General features: G+C 37.4%; 1 protein-coding gene across 2 annotated transcripts; it reads right to left on the bottom strand.

The window, feature by feature from the left end:
• Positions 1 to 2965: 2965 nt before the first annotated feature.
• Positions 2966 to 20745, bottom strand: LOC134541007 (E3 ubiquitin-protein ligase NRDP1). Of its 2 annotated transcripts, none has more exons than XM_063384129.1 (6): positions 20497 to 20745; positions 19041 to 19141; positions 17350 to 17492; positions 13072 to 13360; positions 10318 to 10464; positions 2966 to 4262 (listed from the first exon to the last, which is right to left on the bottom strand). In XM_063384129.1, exons 2-6 carry the CDS (start codon positions 19128 to 19130, stop codon positions 3993 to 3995), a joined length of 939 nt encoding a protein of 312 aa, XP_063240199.1. In that variant the 5' UTR covers positions 19131 to 19141; positions 20497 to 20745; the 3' UTR covers positions 2966 to 3992. The 2 variants fall into 2 exon arrangements, with proteins under 2 accessions (XP_063240199.1, XP_063240198.1); XM_063384128.1 differs by having other exon boundaries at positions 10309 to 10464; positions 20497 to 20744.
• Positions 20746 to 20901: the final 156 nt, after the last annotated feature.

The following is a 20901-nucleotide window of genomic DNA, read 5'->3' as shown; positions in this document are numbered from 1 at the left end:
ATAAATAAAAACCTTTTCATGTTTGAAATTCGAGGAATGTCATTATTTCCAGACAAAATGATTGTACGAAAGTGCATAGACCAGAAAAATTAATTTTAATTTGTTGTATTTTGCATTTCTTACTGAATCACTTGTAAACAACAAATGTTCGCTGATATATTTTTGTTTGAATACGTATATCTGTTTTAGACAGCTTTGTTACATATTATTTTATCATAAAAAAAATTGCAAAATAAAATGTCTTCTATACGCTTTACCTAATCATATACATTATGATTGTACAGATATTATGCATTCGCTTCATTAATTTTTTTGCCACATACGTATATATAATTCAAAGTAATAAAAATACTTTTCTCATAAACAATAATTAACAAAAAGAACATGCACAATCGTAACGTAATATAATTTTACAAAAGTTCAATAACTGAATATAGGGAAATTTTACCTTACTATTTACAATTATCACTGTAAATAATTAAGAATATATAATAACACTTAAATCTATGTACGTATTGAAAAACTGTGATAAATAATTATCTGATGTAAATTGGTTCATGTTACCGAGGTAATGCAAGTAGGGTATTAACGATGAAATCCCTATGTTATAAAAATAAGCCCCTTGATTTATGCATCCACTTAAAAGGACTGACTTTGTAGTTGAATTGTAGGTTATAGAGGGAATTAGCTGTAATTTTATATTATGTTACCACAGGTATGTCATGTGACACCTAGGCTATAGTGATGGAGGTCACACTTTAACTTTAAACTCTCTGCGACATTGAATGCCTCAAACAAGTGTCAGCAATTCCACAGACTATGATTATTTAATTGAAGGTGTATAAGGGGTTTACATGAAAGTTATGACATAAGCTGTATGAATTCAGCAGTTCCCCCGCCACCACACTTTACATGTCATGGCTAGAGACCTGTAAAATTCGCGGATTCATTTCGCGATAGGATAGAGTCCAAATACTTTTGACATTATTTTGCTTCAGTGATTGGGCCACAGTTTATCTGAAAGACTCTGGGCCAATGAAAAATCTTTAACAGAAGAATTAGCGAATCACGATCATTCCAGTCGACAGGTGTTACGAGTCGGTAACCAATCAACAGATGTAATTTGCAAGAGTGCGTAGAGGATCATGAGTCTAACCTTTAGGGATTTGAAATCGCGAATTTTATAGGTCTCTCATCTAAAGCTATGAATTTATTTTCAAATTTTTATTACTGGAAAACTGGAACATTCACCTCATATAACATGCTGGAAAATATGGTAAATTTTCAACCAGAGACAGTAAATGATGGTTAATAAGCCCTATCATTAAAAAAAGCAACCGGAAATAAAGAAAAAAAAAAAAAACCTTGCCAGGTATGAATTAAAATGTCTGTAAAATAAAAATAATAAAAATATCCTCATATATTTAAAAAAAAAAAATAACATAAGAACAAAACATAAAATTTTGGCAATAGCGAATGAACAATAACATGAATCATGTATCACAAATGGTGCACAAAATACCTTATCACTTAGGGTATGGAATCACATTAATAAAACAAAACTTGAAAACAAACAACATATTAGAAACAGTTCGTGGCAAGCAGTGATTTGCTTTACACTTTAATTTTTTTTTTGCAAATAGTTTCTTTGTTTTGGAATCACAGAACATAACTTCAGACTTAAATACATATCCATATATATTTTTCCACAAATGAAAACAGAAGGAAGTTGTGATTCTCAATACAGAAGCAAGTTAATCACACCGAAGCAGTCCCCACATTCATGTCCCGAACACAAAGAAATGTTTGCAGCACTTGAACAGCGAAGTGCCCAGAGCAGTCTGAATCTGGAGTCGCAATGCCACGACGAACACCACGTGGCAAATCACAGCGTTAATAGCGTAGGGTCATATTTCCAAGCCAAATGTGTTTATAAAATGCAGTATAGAATGTGCGACAAACAGAATATAATTGAAAAAGAACATGCTTTTTATTTATTTTATTTTTATTTGGCTGATTTCTGTAGTCCTTCAACCCAATGTCACGCAAAATACCACCAGCCGGAACTGTATTGACTAAGTTCTTCCCTGAAATCATCCATTCTTAAATTAAAATCTGGACCAATGTACGACGTAAACACTGAACATGAGCACGGGCAGACGAAGGCACGCTACAAATGTGAAAGTGTACCCCACACGTGAAACAAAAAATTTTGCATATCATCATGAAGATTTGCCAAGTAGGTCAATATTTTTTGACGTCAGGTTTTGAAAGGTTTCCGTTTGGCAAGACGCGACAAAATTAGAAACACAATCTATTCCTCGGGGGCCGCCGGGGTGGATATTTTGTCTGGATGACGAAACTGCTACTTGTATTTCATTGGCTGCTCCGAGTGTGGCATTGTGACCCCCGCTCAAGACATTTGACGACATCCCTGACACCACGACACAGCGCAACTCGCCGGTGATTCGGGCGCTCGCGCAGTGCAGTTTGTGAGGAACCACCGCTCCCTTCACGCAGAGAGCAAACAGACTGGTGAGGCCAGGCGTCGCAGTCAGTCTGACGAGCGCTCGCTGCACCTCCGACCCCACGAGGTGAACCAACGCCCGACGTGCCGCGAGCGTCGTCTTGACGAGACGAGGCATCTCAGCGATGGATGCCAAGCACTGTAGCACTGCTGCTCGATTCTGTAGCGTGACTCATCCTTGGATTGCAGTGTGCATTCTGATGCATGACATATACTATTAGCGCTGTCCTTAGTTTAAGTCTGCTCTGTTGCCAGATATTTCCAAACAGCACAAAAGTTTTAGACACAACTTCATAATGTATTGTAAATTTAAAAAAAAAGTATATAAATATATATTTTTTAAAGAAAATTTGGAATGAGCATTTAAGAAAAATTAACTAAAGATTCCATTTTAATTAGTTTTCCAACCAATTTTTTTATACCATTTAATATTAAAACTTTTTATTTTTTTTTGTTGAGAAAATAACATTATTTATTGAAATGCTTTTTTATTAGGAATGGGCCAGTTAAATCCTCAAATACCATCACATCAAATCGAATCAATAGTATTCAAAAGATTCAATATTCAAGGAATATGTATTTAAAGGAAAAATAAACTAAAGGAAATAAAGTAACTTTAAAAATTCAACAATATTATCTGAAGTTTACTAGGTCAGTTTTTTTTCTTCATACCTAACCTGTTACCATTCCCCAAAAAATTGCACTTTTAACACGTAATTATATAAATACAATTACAATTTGTACTGATTCACAAAACTCAGTTTGTCAAACAACCATTTAAAGGGTAGAATGTTTAACAACATAGTTTTTTTTTTTTGACCATTGACACCTAAATTTGGATCTGAGGATATATTGGAGGTACTCTTCGGGGATTCAAAAATTCGAGAAAAACTAAAAATTCGACTCATCACCACCTCTTACTAATACTGACCAACTGAAACATAATAGTTACTCTTGTGAAATAACAATCGGTGTTCAGCATTGAATTATTATTTTCTCAGAATGACTTCAAAAGTAATAATGCTGTTAATAGACATTATTTTATGGTCTGAGAAACATCGTCATGTAGCGAAAATTAAAAAAAAATATTACAACTTATTTAATGTTAACACGCTGAGTGGCCTTTGCTCTGAGCTGCAATCCAAGCACGAGACGGGCTACAGGTGCAAAGGTGAAACCTGGAGTCGGAAAACAAGGGTGGCACGGCTATTGTTTCACGGATGACTCAAAGCCGTGCACAAAGACGGTGACGAGGCACGTCGTAACCACGCGGTACTCGCTGCACCGTGGTTCGTTCATCATTCGTAGCAGCGACCCGACAAAGCAGTCGAACGGGCCGGGAGTCCACTCGAGGTGACGAGGCCCGACAATGGCTCGGCACGTCGCACCACGCGGTTCGTTCGTAGCAATGACCCAACACGCTGAGCGTTAGGAAATCGTCCACACGCATCGCGACACCGGGCGCTCACTCGATGCCGTGCGCGAAGATCATGACGAGCCCCGGCTCCACCATCATGTCGTCGCTCATGTGCGTGTTGTCGCAGTGCAGCACCACCACCGCCTGCTTGCCGGGAACGCGCTTGCACACGTAGTTCTCGTACTGGCGCCGGTTGTTCTGGCGCGTCTCCAGGGAGCACAGCCCCGGGGGCCAGCGCCGCTCATGAGCGTTCTCCATGAGGTCGTCCACGATGTGCGGCGGGCAGCCCGACTCGGACAGCGTCCGCTTGATCACCGCCTGCAACACCGCGCGCGCACGGCCGTGAGACGCCACCCGGGTCCCACCCAGGAGTCCCCAGCGGGGTCACAACGTTCCCTCGGGGCAGACGTTACCGCGAGCCGGTGGGCTTCCGGAGACAGCAAAGACAAAGATCCTGAATGGTACTGAATACCTCGGAGTTACCGGGGTAGTATCCTACATTACGTTGCTTCAACTGGTGTTCTTTTATCCCACATGATTTTATAAATAAATGCATAACATAACCACACTTAGATTTTTTTTTCATAAAAGGTTTACTAAACAAGTCCTTTATGGACATAAAGGAACATTACTATGTCAGTCCTAGCATGTACCTACTAAAAGCATGAAAGATTTTGAATGGTATGGAATACCTCAAAGTTGACGGGGTAGTATCCTACATTACATTGCTTCAATTTGTGTTCTTTTTTCCCACATGATTTTATAAATAAATGCATAACATAACCACACTTAAAATTTTTTTTATAAAAGGTCTACTAAAAAAGTCCTTCATTAAAGGGTTTTTACGGACATAAAGGGACAATTACTATGTCAGTCCTAGCATGTACCTACTAAAAGCATGAAAGATTTTGAATGGTATGGAATACCTTGGTATTAAAGGGATATGTAGTATCCTACATTACACTCCAAATGATGTCTTTCCCTCCCCCCCCCCCCCCCCACAAGATTATAAATAAATCCATAACATAACAACATAAATTTTTTTTTATAAAAGGTCTACTAAACAATTTTACGAACATTAAGGTTTTTTTGAACATATAAAGGAACATTATTATGTCAGTCCTAGCATGTACTAAAAGCATGAAATCGTGTGATATTTAGTTTTTGATTGACACATTTTTTTATAGCCATGGTTTTGTGAAAATCAAAATTTTTTATTGATTCAATTAATGATATGCTAATAATAAACATAAAAAAAAATTTGATATGGAGGCTACCTACGAACTGTCAATGAAAAAAGTGGATTTCATGCTTTCAGTAACTGCTAACACTTCATAAAGATGCGTCTTTAAGTTCATAACAAACCATTATTTTAAACAAACGTGGATATATTAAGTTTATTTTAGATCATATTCAAAAACACAAAAATATTAGAACCTAAATAATTAAATGGGAAGTCCCAAAATTTGAAAAATTATAGGCTCTAAAATGCTATTTCAATGCATTTGACATACATATTTAAAAATTTTGTTATTGTAGCTATGAAGTAGTTGTCTGTTTTCTCTACAGTTTTTTTTTTTTAAATTCAAGGGGGTTTTGTAGGGAAAAGGAGGAAAGGGGGCCGAACCCATTCATTTCATTGAAGCATTATCATTGTATCATCATCATCATCATCATCATCATCATCATCATCATCATCATCATCATCATTTCACAGGGCCACAGCAGAAGCAACTACATAACGACCGACCACTAGCTACTGGTTCTCTGAACCTCTGCTACCACCAATATTAAGGTTTTCAATATTTTTTTAAAACACGCAATTTTTAATTTTTTAAGATACTAGATGCTCTGCTTGCCATATACATTTACTACTTCCAACTTTTTTTTTGCCACACATGCATTGAAGTTAACACTAATGACTTAGTGTGATTATTACAATGTCTGCACTCGCTTGCATAACATAGTGATATTCTCCCGGTGTTCTTACATGCTCAAGTCCATTAAATTAATACCACATTAGAGCATTGTTAATTAGATTATAAATATTTGATGTATGCTTTGCCATTCCAATAAAGTATAAGCAATTTAGAATAGTAATCATGACATAGAATGATACCTGATAATGGTATCGGGTATCAGTTCTAAGCTGATACCAAGGTATAAGAGTTATTTAAAAAAGTATTCTCAGAACTTTGATTTTTTTTAATAATGTTTGACTTAGGTTTAAAAATAATTTTTATATTTTTTTTTTGGCATTTTTAACTAAATTTTAAAAATCAAATCATAAATATTAAGAACTTCGGCACTGTTTTGCTACAAGTAAATATAAATGATGTTTATCTAAAAAAAAAATCAGTGAAGCACAATTTTCAATAAACTTGCTTTGAAATTTAGGTTTCGGTACATTCTCTAACATTTTCATAAAAAATTGTGTTTCCATTATTTATTCATGTAGTCTCTAGTCTGGCCAACAATTGTAAAGGTTGATTGCACTGTGAGGTATCTGGGCATCTGGGATTGGTATTGGAAAAGGAGGTATAGATCAAGATGTATGATCTCTCTCGAAGTCTCGTGATGGGATGGTGATGTCAAGATGGAGCTCTAGGCAGGGAAAACTCACTGGAAACTCCGCCAATTTCCTCGTGCCGAGAATGAAACCTGGGTCCAGGCGGGATGCCAGTGACATCACGTCTCTGCTGCAGTCTACCAACAAATACTGGTTTTGTAACATTGTTGCACGATTCGGCGTGTCCGAGTATGAATTACTACACGCCCAAGCCAACTGTGATCCAGAGGAGGGGAGTGACGGGAGCGCTAGTGTCGCAGTGAGAGAGGGGTGGGGAATGAGGAGGGGTTGGCAGTAGGGGAATACGGTTAGCTGTGGAAGCAAGGAGTAAACACATGCGTTCATAAGTGTACGCTACATGAAAGCATGATTACCTGGATGAAACGATGGTCGTAAAGCGCAGTCGTGCAGTAAGAAATGTTGTGATAAGCTGAAGGTACAGTCGTATGAAACAGCGAAACACAGTGTCTACGAAGATGTCACAGTGTGTACCAAAGTGTGTCACAGCATCACATCGTACCATTTGTGTTATAATAATTATTTCACTTAGCACCATATTTAACATACATGTCGGTATACATTTGCCTATAATCAAAGAAAATATTGTTTGTGTGATTAATTAATGAAAAAAATGCAAGAAACATTTCAACACAGTTTCGTGCATAGTGCACGTAACAAACGCCCACTCAGCCATTTAGTTCTTCAATTCCTGATATGTTACCATTGGAATATGTGCTGCTGTTGTCCGAAAAGTCCCATTCACTGTCTGAGCTGGACTCGCCAAAGTTAACAACAATTATCTCAATTTCGTGCTCCATTAGACAGTCACCTGTCCAGTACTCTGCTTTTGTATGTTTTACATGTAAAATAGCATTTTGCCATTCTTCTTTGGTGATGCTATTGATTGCTTCTGTTGTGATGTTTTCAATGGTACGTGATGATTGAGCGACATTTTTTTCAGCAACACGTGATTTCACAATGTTCCATACATACTCAATAGCATTAAGCTCACAGCGGTATGGTGGTAATCTTATTACTTCATGCCCATGTTCTTCTAACATCTCATCTATGCAAAACCTGGGAGGTGGACGTCGACCACGAACGAGCTGGAGGAGTTCACATTTTGTCATATCATTGTCATGCGGAATGTTGTTGTTCTGTAACCATTGGATGATATCTTGTTTTCTTGTACCGGCTGTTGGTGGCTTATTTAACTGAACGGAATGATAAGGGGCATTATCCATTACAACCAATGAATTAGCAGGCATATTTGGAATAAGCTTGTCTTGCACCCATCTGGAAAAGTAACCGGCTATGTAACTGGCTATGTATAGTTTTTTTGTTTTGTTGTACTGCCCGATGCCATTTGTCAATACACGTTATATTACAGTCACGCACGCTTCGAAACCTTGCTCCGCTTTCAAAGGATCCGTGAAATACTTGAACAGCGATACGTATCAGCGCACTGTGTCGTGACTTAGGATAACAACTCTACTTGCCGTCCCACCCGCGACATGACGCGCTTCGAACCTTGAGGCGGACTAGGGAAAGGGAGGGGACAGTGTGGTGGAAGGGATGACGGCGGAGGGAGGGGTCTGTCTGACCTTGGGTAGTTCACATTTTTCCCGGGACCACAGTTGGGTTGGGCGTGTAGTACATATTTATTCCTATTAAAAAAAAAAAAAAAACCTTTCGTAACACATGATATACGTACCGTATTTACCTGAATAAAATATTATCTTTGAAAGATTTGTGCAATGGGAGTGCATGACTTGATGTAAGCTTTTGGACATATGCCATTGCTGAGCAATGGCGTATGTCCAAAAGCTTACATCAAGTTACCTGAATATGATGCTATGAATTTTGCCAAAACTGTGGAAACCGAAAGTAGGGGTTGCATTACAATCAAACTCTTGTATCTTGCCACTGGGAACAACTTAGCTCTGCCTGTGAACTGCGTCACTTGTGCCACTCTAGCCCGGGCACAGGCGTGACAGAGGAGAGACGCAGGACGAAGGAGAGTGTCGCTGGGTTCTCCCTGCATCTCCTCCCGTAGCTCAATTAAAGTTACAATTTACAAGCATGTCTTAAAGACAACATACCATGCAGGAAAATTATGTCATGACAATTTTTTTTTTACTTTTAAAAGTAAAAATTGGTTAGTATTTAACCTGAGTTGACCCAAGAAATATTGTTACTTTTTATGTAATGTACTTTTAAAAAAAAAAAAACCTTGTACTAGAGGTGGGGAAATTCCGCGCGTTCATTTGGTCGCAAGCTAGATGCTAACCTTCACGCTCTCGCAACGGTTCATGTGATTGGACCGCAGTTTCTTCGACACATCCCTCCACGACTGTGAACTAATGATTTCCCGGCTCAGAAGGAAGCTAGCCAATCGGGTAGTGCCGATTATCAAGAACAAAAAAAAAAATTTATCTCGCTGAGAAATCATAGCCAATGTTTGAATTTAAACATAAGGCTTTTAATTTTAGCCATGCTCCAAACGAATTCGCGAAATTTCCAGGTCTCTAACCCTTATGCAAGAGGAATTCTGACAGAAGAATTTGAGTCCAAACAAAGCAACAGCCCTGAGGAAAGTATGTGTACAATAATACATACTACAAAAAAAATTGAAAAGTACATGAAAAAATACATAAAACAATAGAGAATGAACAAAAAAATGTATATTAAATTTTTCCATGTTGGTCTTCATCAAGAATACACAAGACAATTAAATTGTTCACAATTTTTTTTGCATACTGTTTCTAGTGTGTTAGTGTTTTTTTTTCTTTTTCTTTTTTCTTTCTTTCTTTCTATAAAGAATGGCATACAAACGAAATTCTGCATGACTTGATGTAAGCTTTTGGACATACGCCATTACTAAGCACATGTATGTATGTAGAAGAAAACTACAAAACACCCAAAAGACAAAAACACAAATTAAGCAAAAAATTGCTGTTGTCAACAGGATATAAACACCACATAATATTCCATAACAGGAATATGGTCAACAAACAAAGAAAAACAAAGAAAAATGGACTAACAGAACAAAAAAAACCTCACAAACGTCACAGAACAAAAATATTGAACCCAAAAAAAAAAATTCAGCACAACAGTTGAAACGAGACAAAAACATGACAAAACGAAAAAACCACACAAATGATAACAGCACAAATATATTTAACCCAAAAAAAATTCAGAACAGTTGAAACGAGACAAAAACACGACAAAACGAAAAGACGAAACAAACACAGGTGGAGCATATAGCAGTTCCCGAAACGTCGCTTCTTTCTGTTTTGGAAAACTATTGTTTGTTTCGTCTTTTCTTTTTGTTGTGTTTTTGTCTCGTTCCAACTGTTGTGCTGAATTTTTTTTTTGGAGTTCAATATTTTTGTGCTGTCATCATTTGTGAGGTTTTTTTTTGTTCTGTTAGTCCATTTTTCTTTGTTTTTCTTTATTTGTTGACCATATTCCTGTTATGGAATATTATGTGGTGTTTATATCCTGTTGACAACAGCAATTTTTTGCTTAATTTGTGTTTTTGTCTTTTGGGGTTTTTTCTAGTTTTCTTCGACAGACATACATGTGCTTAGCAATGGCGTATGTCCAAAAGCTTACATCAAGTCATGCACTCCCATTGCACAAATCTTTCAAAGATAATATGAAATTCTGCAAGGTTTTATTTTTAGCCCCCCCCCCTTAATGGTGTGAAGGCAGATAACAGGTCTGATGTATAGTACACAGGGCACACAGGCAGCTAGAGAGAGTGCAGAGTGCGGCAGCCAGCGGGCCTACCTGCAATACCTCGTCCGGCGTGGAGATCATGCCCCCCCAGCGCGTGACCCTGGCCCGGGGCAGCGAGCTGGACCAGCGCAGCACCTCGTCGCGCTCCATCTGGTCCGCGATGGCGCGCATGGCCGGGTTCGAGGTGCGCATGGCGCGCATGAAGTCCTGCCGGGGGCACACACGCCGGGGTCACCCTCGTCTCCCCAGGGCCATTAAGAAATTTAGAAATTTTCTAACTACTCTAAATTAAGTATACCTAGGCTTACACCGCGTCCACAAGGGAAACAAATATATCATACCAACTTAGGCAAGAAAAAAGTACTAGATTCGAAAAAAAAATCACTGAGAAATTCAAATTAAAAAAAAACAAACTACTAAACTATAATTTATTATGGTTTTTAAACGATTTAGGAAGTTATTATGACATTGCAATGCCCGAACTTAAATATCGCACCACACACACACACATATGTTCCATAGTTTTTTTAAAAAATAATCGGACGTAGTTATGCAAAAAAGGAACCAACCCACATGAAACCTGTTCTGAGTATTTTGAAGTTAAAGTTAATCATAAATTGTGATTCTCGTATAACATAATGTGGGTATAATTTCAATGGTCTAGTATAAATGCTGATATGATAATAGCAACGACGGTACGATCAACCTTGTACTATTTTAATTTATTTTCAAATAAAATATAACAAAATTGTGGGTTGGTTCCTTTTTGCATAACTACGTCCAATTACGCTTAATGATAAAACATGTTGGAGTTACTATAATATTATTACGTATATTAAAGAAAAATGTACTAGATCTGAGCGTAAATGTACAGTGAGCATAATTTTGAGTGGGGAAATGTAATGCTCTAATCTACCATCGTCCAGACTGTGACAGAATGTACGGGCCTTCGGTGGAGACCATGTTTTGTTATTTCGTTATCAATCCAATTTTGTCTTCAAAAACAGAAAAACTGAATTTTGTTTTTGTCTTCAAAACATAAACCTTTAAAAAAACACCCTTTAATTTACATTGAGTTATGTATTATGTAATTAATTAGCATGCACTGCGCTCAAGTAGTCAAGACGCTAGAGCTAGAGTAACCACACGAGAGGTCGTTGGTTCATTACTGCGCTGATGCATTCACATTAATAGAAGAACGTTTTTTTGAGCAGTTAAAAGTTTAACTTTATAAATTATGTTTTGCAACACTTTATTTCACCAATATTGTGTAATGTCGACATGCTGCAGTTTTGTGATGATAAATTTTTATTTATTTTTCATAATATCATCTAAAACTCATACTTCAGTACGATAAAAATAAATGAATGAGCATTTGTACTTTAAAAGTGATTCATTGTAAGAGAAGCACAATGAAACTAATTAAATTAATTTTTCTGATTGTTGATTACTATACAGTGCCGTGTGTTTGGTCCGTGGAGAAAATGTAGGAAAAGTTTTTTTTTGGTTCCCGAGAAATACAAGTTGACGAACTACGTGTAATGGATTGTTACATATTGTAATGTTTTATTGGCATGCAATAAAAAATTTTGGTCAAACATCATGGCTTAGCATAGTGGTTTTCAAAACTTTTTGAAGTCGGATAAATTTAAAATTAGTGATGAGTTGAATCCCAATTTTCTCTAATCCAAATCTCGAATCCACCCCTTGAATACAAATCTAGGTTTCAAGAGTCAAAATTTGAATAATGTACAAGAAATACAATTTTTTAACAAACATAAAAGAATTCTTCACAGCACCTGTTTGTTTCTGACATTGTTAGCTACATTTAAAACTAGTAATTCATAATGATTTTACAGTATTTTAAATGTCGCTAACCTATAGCAAACCCATGTTACAAAATCACGTAATTAAATTCTTACCTAATTTAAACATTTGATAAAATGTAAAAATTACTTGAATCCCATCTTGCAGAATGATTTGAAAATGTGCCCGGAAATTACGACAATAATGTTTTTTCAAGGTTTCCCCTTCTCTCTCTCCCTCCCCAGAATTACTTTTTTTTACAAAATAAAAAAGGTTTTGGGTTTTAGAAACAATTTCTTAAAATATACATACACCATTTTATAGTGTTTATGACTATTCAATAAAACAATATCCGGAAAAAAAAAAAATGTTCACACAGTTTGGATGATGGTTGATTAAAGCATGACATTTCCCACTCAAAATTACTATCACTGAGAAATTCCAATTTTTACGAATTTCCCGAGATTTCAAGTAAATTCCCTGTCTTTCCCTGACCAAATACAACTTCCCTTGGGACTTTCCCTGACAAATTACAACTTCCCTGACTTTTCCCTGAGCAATTACAACTTCCCTGACTTTTACCTGATCAATTACAACTTCCCTGACTTTTCCCTGACCAATTACAACTTCCTTTGGACATTCCCTGACCAATTACAACTTCCCTTGGGACTTTCCCTGACAAATTACAACTTCCCTGACTTTTCCCTGAGCAATTACAACTTCCCTGACTTTTACCTGATCAATTACAACTTCCCTGACTTTTCCCTGACCAATTACAACTTCCTTTGGACATTCCCTGACCAATTACAACTTCCCTTGGACTTTCCCTGACCAATTACAACTTCCCTGACTTTTCCCTGACCAATTACAACTTCCTTTGGACATTCCCTGACCAATTACAACTTCCCTTGGACATTCCCTGACCAATTACAACTTCTCGGACCAATTACAACTTCCCCGACCAAGCACTGCCTCCCCGACCCTCCAGAACGTGTACGGCGCGGCTACCTTGAGCAGCTGCATCTCGCGCTTCTGCTCGTTGATCTGGAAGCGCTGGTCGGCTATCTCCTGCTGGAAGTCGGCCATCTTCTGCTGCTGGGTGTGTATGAGGGCGCGCAGCTCGCGCACGCAGTTGTGGTCGCGCAGCTCGTCCTTGGGGATGACCAGGCCGCAGCCCTGCTCGCACGGCACGGGCCGCTTGGGGTTGTGCTCGCACTCCACCAGGTGCGACGCCAGCGAGTCCAGCTTCACCACGCAGCCGCAGCCGTGGCCCGCGTTGTCGCACGTGATGCACAGCCTGCCCGGCGCACCCGTGCCATTCAGCGCGGCCCGCTCAGCACACCCCCACAGACGCTCAACTCCCTTCGCTGTGCCTCCTCTCACGACGCCAATTCCCGACACAAGGTTTACATATTCCCATATTGCTACTTTAGATACCACCAGTAGCGTAGCCAGGATTTGTGTATGGGGAGAAGGGGGAGGGGGGGGGTTTAAGAAGCATGGTCCCCCCCCATTAAAGTGGGGGGTCCGGGGGTCCTCCCCTGGAAAAATTTGGATTTTACGGTGTAAAATAGTGCTGTGTGAGCAGTTTTCTGTACTTAACATTAAATATTGTAATGGTAAAAATATTATTTTTTTTAATAAAACAATTGTTTGAGCGATGAACTAAGCAATTAATTAAATATATTTTAATCAATCCACTAACCCACTCAAAATCATAAATCATGCTCGAAGCTCGACAATACAAAAAAAAAAAAGAATAAAAATGGTTGGGTTTCGGCAGAACTGGCCTATTCCCGGAAACGATTAGCTTTAGCTTGAAGAGTTAGCCAGTCACCACCTGCTTATAATTACCGCGCTGGTTAAATACAATAGATGTAAGATATTTGAAAGCTTGGGACCCATCACTGTGTCAGAACCTCATAGCTTCTGCTCGCGACAGGGGTAGGGGAAGGGAAGGAGAATCGGTAGGGCTCGCTCACTCTTCCCCTCCAGTGCAGCGGCCGGTGATAGCAGTGAGACACCCAGGCTTTTAGCTAACCTGCTTTCAGATAATAAAAAAAATATTGGCTAGGGGGGGGGGGGGGGGTTAGAATCCCTAAACCCCCCCCTGGCTTCGCCCCTGGATACCACTACCGACACCAGCACCAATACTTTATACAAGGTTTACATATTTCCATATTCTTACTTTAGACAATTTTCCCCGAGTTTCCCCAGTACAAACAAAAATTTTTTTTCACTCATTAATCAATTTTTAAAAAATAACATAAATATAATAAACTGAAAAAATATGCATCGAAACATGTTTCAGCAACATGTGACACGTCAAAATTGACCATAAAATCATTTCTCCAAACCATGGTGGCCACTCACAGTCACCAAAAATATTCCCTGATTTTTCCCTGATTTCCCTGATTAAAAATTCAAAATTTCCCTGATATTTACAATTACAAAAAAAAACATACTTTTGATGAAAAAATATAATATTATAGAAAGAGATTACTCATATTTTAGCACCCTGCTGTATTTTCTTCATTAAATAGTACATACAGAAGTTCGTTAAATAACAAATACATTTTAAATATGTCACTTTACATTATAGCGTCCCTTTCAATGACCTGCAGTCTGTGTTTTGTTTTATGTCTAGAGACCGGAAAAATTCGCGAATTCATTTCGCGATAGGCTAAAATACAAATAGTTATACCTCAGTGCTGCCTCTGCTATTGGCTCACTACTCATCTGGATGACTCTGGGCCAGTGAGAAACACTCAACCGAAGCTTTATCGAATCTCAGGCTGCTACGTTGAGACGTCTCACAAGACAGCAGCCAATGAGTGGGTGGCATTTGACCGAGAGTACGCAGAACTATGGAGTTCATCCTATAGGTCATTGAACCCGCGAATTTTTCCTGTCCCTAGTAATGGGGTATTTCAGTGGCGAGCGCTCAAACATTTTTTCACACACCTTTTGATAAGTTTTCTTACATTCATTTATTAAGTGTAACATTTCTAGTTGTGAAATATTCTTAGTCTTAGTACTCTCAACAAGGGATAACAGTACAGTGCAAATTTTACCTTGTGTTTGATTTAAAAATGAAACAACTAATAGATAAATCTTCACTGCATTTCAATCAGTACTCCCATCTGTAGCTAAAGCAAATGGTTCACTTACTAAAGATTCAACAGTTTCAATTTAGTTTCACCAGCCATATACTCCACTAAGGCAGATGTTTTTGCTCTCGCACAGCTGTATTTCTGTGCAATTTTTGAGTCCGGAAACATTGCTCTATACAAATTACCCGAATGATCGGCTACTGCTATCGGTAAATTGTGTTCTACCAAAAAACTTTAAAACAATAACTCTGCGTTTGTTACTTTTGTTTCTTCAGATGTAGCGAAAAACGGCGATATAGATTTATTGCTCGCCACGGCTTTAAAATGTTCTGCATGTTTCTTTGATTCAATATGCCGTCTACAGTCATCCCTTCCACCATGTGCAATCGAAAAGTTACACGTGCATACATTACAAAACGCGTGGCGTTCCAAAACATTTGAAGATGAAAAGCATGGCCATTCTTTTGAATAGTTTGGTCGAAAGTTCTGAAGAATAACGTTCTTTTTTTTTTTTTTGCTCCAGATACACATTTTTTCTGTCACACGCTTCATTTCTACAACCGGCACTGAAGAACACAACACTATCGAACAACATAAAATGGTTTCATGTCTGTAGACACGACAAAAACACTTTGATGAAAAAAATGGCTTTCAAGAAAGTAATTAACACAACACAGGTTAGCCAAAGTACCGTAAAAAAATTATTGTGATGTAAGTAGCTAACAAACGAAAAGTCCGAGAATATGTACTATTTGTATCGTACAACGGACGTAATACCGTACCATTTCTATTACAAAACAAAAGAATTAATCTACTTATTTTGACAGTACATGCGCACATTTATTAGTTCCGTTATGTGCGCAACCACGTGATGTATTCGAACTGCGTTCACAAAACTCGCACACCAGAAACGAAATTTTTTTCCGTTACCCAGCAGCACAAAGCCTCCTTTCCGTAATAAACCAGCGATGTGTGTTAAATCTGTAATAATTACGAAAAATCCGTAATGGTTGGCAGCTCTACGGAAATATACATGACACAAAAAATTCCCGGTTATTAAAAAAATTCCCTGAAATTTCCCTGATAATTCCCGATCAACGTGATTTCCCTGATAAATCCTGGTTTTCCCGGTTTTCCCGGTGAGTGGCCACCCTGCCAAACACAATTTTTTGATATTATCGTTCCCAAAGCTATTGCAATGCAACCAACGCTATATGGTTTGTAATATAATACCATTATATTTGTTCAATGATAAGGTCCATTTCAAGAACCATTCCATGTTTCTTTCCTAGACATTCATACTGTTATGATTTACAATGTGGGGAGAACTGGGTTCGTAAGGGATAGCCCAATTAAGTTTTATTACAGTATTTACTCGCATATAGGTAGCGGCAATTTTACCAGATTTGATGGGGGGGAAAATGAAATGCGACCTATATGTGAATAAATTTTTTTTTAAATTTTTGAGAAATTTTTTTTGCAACATTTTGCTTTAAAATGTGAAAAAGAAGTTTATGTTTATAGGTATAGGCAAATTTATTTACAATGTACATATAGTTAATTAACCAAGCGAATTTTCATAACAAGAAATCAAACACACAAAAAAAAAAAAAGGTAAACGAAGGGCTATGTTGCATCTGGATGGCAAACAAGTAGAAAAAGGGAAGGGGAGAAACAATGGTTTCCCCAGCCACTATCTTATCTGTGTCTGAAACTTCCTCACGCGTCAGACCAATCGCACGTTTAAAACGAAAACCGCTGTAGATATAAAAAATCATATCATGCCTTTTTTATTCGTAATTAAATTTACTACAACTTTTATTCTGTGCATTTTTTCAATGCAAAGCATTGTTTTTGAGTTATAGTCTACAATTAAGACATTTTAAGAAGTCAGGAATCTAACTTGACTTCAATTTTCTATATTCGGTTATTACGAGTACTTGTTGTTACAACAATTTATCACGCCATTATCAGCTCTCGTAGAAGCGGAGTTTTACAGTACCCGTTAACTCTTTCGTGCACGGCGCGCTGGCCGTTCGCGTCATTAAATTACCGGTGCGACCTATATGCGAGTAAAATACGGTACATAGTTTGAAGGTGAATGCTGCCTGCGCACGCCCCGGTATTGTTCGTATCGCCAGAGGCACAGAGGAAGAGGGAACGTGTGACGCACCTGGACAGCAGGTTGCGCAGGATCCGGGGAACGGGCCGCAGCTGGGCCGAGGTGATGGGCTGACGGTCCACGGGGCACGTCGGCTGCCGCGAGATCCACTCCTGGATGCAGCCGCGGCAGAAGGCGTGCTCGCACACCGGCGCCTGCAACGCACCGCCACATGCGCTGGTCACATGCGCTCCTGTCGTGTCGGAGCTCCGGCTCGGAAGCGATTCCCGGCGGAGCCCCCCCCCCCTCCTCCAGACCGGTGGTTCTCAAACTGGGGCGGACTAGGAGATTTCCAAGTGCTCCCTGAGGTGTTACCGAGAAATGTATCTGGACACAATAAATTTAATCTAAGAAAAAAGATTGTTTAAAAAAAAAAAAGAATTTATTAAAACGTACTGGAAAGTAAAATAGCATTATTTAAAATACATCATGAACGTAAAATATATAAATTCTTGCAAAATATTTTTTCCCCACGAGCAATCGGCTTTGATCCCCAACTGTAAAGTTTACAGTTTACAAGCTTTATAAATGTTAGAAATATTAAGTGTGTGTAATAAACTGGGTTTGAACTCTGGACTCCATTTTTTTTTTTTTTAATTTTCTATTAAAATTTCATCAAAATATAAGTAAATTTGTAAATAATTTTTTTACATTTTTTTTAAAAAATAATTACTGAATTTAAAGATGGTGGAAACAGTTTTTTTTTTAAAAGTTTTATTCAAATTAATTTTTTTTTATAAATTTTAAAAACTCCCCTGATTTGTTTGGATGATGATGATGATGATGATAATGATTATGATTATGATGATAATAATAATAACAAACAGTTTTTCAAGATGGCGGCCAAAATTTAAAATGGCGAAATCTTGTGTATCAAATAAATTTATTGTCAACATAATTGAACAAGTCTGTAAAAATTTCAGCTCTCTAGTTCAAGTGGAAGTGGTTTGAATTTAACTTGCAAAAATTTAACCAATAAATAGATGAACAACTCTTTTTGTTAACACATCTTCATTGTGTGTTATTTGAATAACTCTACAGGTTTTACTTGAGCAGTGATTTATTTTAGTATTTCTTTTAGTTTAATTGCTCTTTACGGTTTGTAATTAAGCCAGAATAACGAAGGTAATGTTCCATGTAATTTTTTTTTATCACATTAACCCTTTATTGTTATAATTCATTTCTCAGAAATTTACGTATGGTGTGCCTGCAATTTTTTTGTAAGATTTTAAATACACTGAGACATCAAATTCGTTAAAAATGTCAGTTAGGAGGTAGTTTGCTAATCGACGATATACTTAAGTGAGACACTAAAAAATGCAAATTAGTGAAAGAATGCTGGAAAACAAAGATTTGTCACTTTTTCTGCGACTTTCATGACCTACAGATATCCCGGTGATGTTTTGGTGGGAGGCCAGCGACCCACCATGGCTGCAGCAAGAAAGGAACGCACTGAGCCGAGAATTTAATAATGGCTTAGTGCACCACGTCAGCACTCGATCACACTATGCCGTCCATTTTTTTTCTCTTTGGAATACGCCTATATATTTTATGATATTGTTAACAGAAATGTTTCTTTTTATCAACCAATTTGATTTCGTAATAATACTGTGAATAACTTAACCTTCAAATTTCTGTCCGTCCATCCACTTCAACAGTTTCACACGAAAACAATGTGTTTTTCACACAGAAAATGTTCTCACCTGCAAGGGATCTTCCAAAACTCCCGAGCAAATGGAACACACCAGTTCCTCGTCCACTTCTCCTTGGAATCTGTTCAGTTCGAAACCCATTGTCCGTAAACCTGGTGGGAAAGAAACATTTCATTGTAACATCATCACATTTCCATTTCACACAAAAAATAAATTTATAATTTTATGTTTCTACCGAGTAGCATATTAAACAAATAAATTTATCTCTATTGTCTATTGTCTCAACCCTCATAAAAATTTTTATCGGCCAGTACTTAACAGAATTTGCCCAGGCCTATAAAGTGCAACTTTAACAGTTGTTTCTGAAATACCTCATTTACCAATCTTTTATCTGTCAGAGAGTTTAAAAAACCATTTTCATTTTCGAACTATAAATTTTGAACTCTAATTCAATTTATTGTGTCTCACTTTGATTTTAGTATACTTTTTGAGTAAGTAAACTGTACTATTACAATGATTCATGAACAAATGACATGTTCCGCAGTGTTATGGTATATACCATAATCAAAGGCTCAACGGAATAAGTTAATAAAAAAGATAACCAATTAGCCAACAGCTTAAAACTATTACTACTAGTAAGTGCAATATGCCCAAGTATGTATTATGGAACAAAGAGCAAAAATAAGTTTTTTATGTACCAAATTCATAACAATTTGCTATAATTTTGTTTTGCAATTAACTGTTTTTTTTTTTAACAGTATTGTATACACAACAGCTTCCTGTCATTGTAAAAGACCTCAACATTTCTAGCTTCTAACTGCCAAGAATTCTCAAAAATTAATGTAAAGCAAGTTGATATGAAAGAAAGTCTACGAACACTGACTTCAAGAAATAACCAAAGAAACCCAAAAAAATTGACTTTAAATGAAAATAAAAAATAAAAAATTTGGGGGCCTACTCATTCAGAAAGTCTGGCCAACTAGATTTGAACTCACTAACTTTCGAACCAGTCATGGACAAAACGGCCAAAACTGATCGTTGGACTTAAACATGCTCAAAAGCTTGATTAAATATGAGGTTTTTTTTTTTTTTTTTTTTTTTAAATATTATATGTGGCCTACAGCTCTACGCCAAACGGCCAATGGGTCAATTTGTTTCAGTGCAATCATCAATTTCAATGTGTAGGTAATCAAATATCAGCATGTAAATGTCACACCCATGCCTTACCCGGGACTCGAACCCAGGACCCCTCCCACCGTAAGCTGGTGTGCATCCGACTACGTCCGAGTAGTAAATAGAGAATTTTGCTGTGAGATTCTTAGTCTTGCTAACATGTGATATGAAATACAGGTCGGCAAATATCACAGAAATTTAATAGTAATGCAATGAAACTGAAACAGACAAAACTACTACATTTTTACTCATACATACATGACTTTATTTACATTTTACGCTGTAAAACAAATTACTTTCAATAACAAACAGTCAAGAATCGCTTTCGCCTTACCTGTTAGGTTACTGCAATTCTCTACATCCAATACATTTTTCGTGTTGCATTTACTTTAAGAATTTTTGACATACTTTATTTCTTTAAAGTTAAAGATTTTATATCGCAATAGTGTTTCCATTTTTCCGGCACAATTTTGCACCACGCACGAATGTAATGCTTTACTCAACAAAGACTACAGCTGATTCCTGCTTGTAAACATGAAAATTCTTAGTACCCCTAGCTCTCGCAATTGTGACGTTGTGAATGCCAAAGAACAGTACATACGTATATTGTAACCATAGAAAAGAGAATTGTAACCTTAATGAGCTTAACGTTTGGAGTATGAGTGTGTCGATTATTTTGGGTGAGTTTACCAAATAAATAGCTTTTTGCCAGTAAATACAAACTCACTGAATATAATCA

Source organism: Bacillus rossius, chromosome 17 (assembly GCF_032445375.1).
Source record: "Bacillus rossius redtenbacheri isolate Brsri chromosome 17, Brsri_v3, whole genome shotgun sequence".
Taxonomy (NCBI): domain Eukaryota; kingdom Metazoa; phylum Arthropoda; class Insecta; order Phasmatodea; family Bacillidae; genus Bacillus; species Bacillus rossius.
The sequence above is the reverse complement of the archived record's forward strand: the minus strand, read 5'-3'. Positions and strand labels throughout refer to the sequence as shown.

What these genes read in the sequence shown, in the direction of transcription:
- LOC134541007 (XM_063384128.1), bottom strand. Translation starts at nt 19,130, where the DNA reads ATGGGTTTCGAACTGAACAGATTCCAAGGAGAAGTGGACGAGGAACTG. An exon ending in TTTTGGAAGATCCCTTGCAG is followed by an intron (nt 17,493 to 19,040) that starts GTGAGAACATTT and finishes GGTGCGTTGCAG; the next exon opens with GCGCCGGTGTGCGAGCACGC. An exon ending in GCGAGATGCAGCTGCTCAAG is followed by an intron (nt 10,465 to 13,071) that starts GTAGCCGCGCCG and finishes TGCCCCCGGCAG; the next exon opens with GACTTCATGCGCGCCATGCG.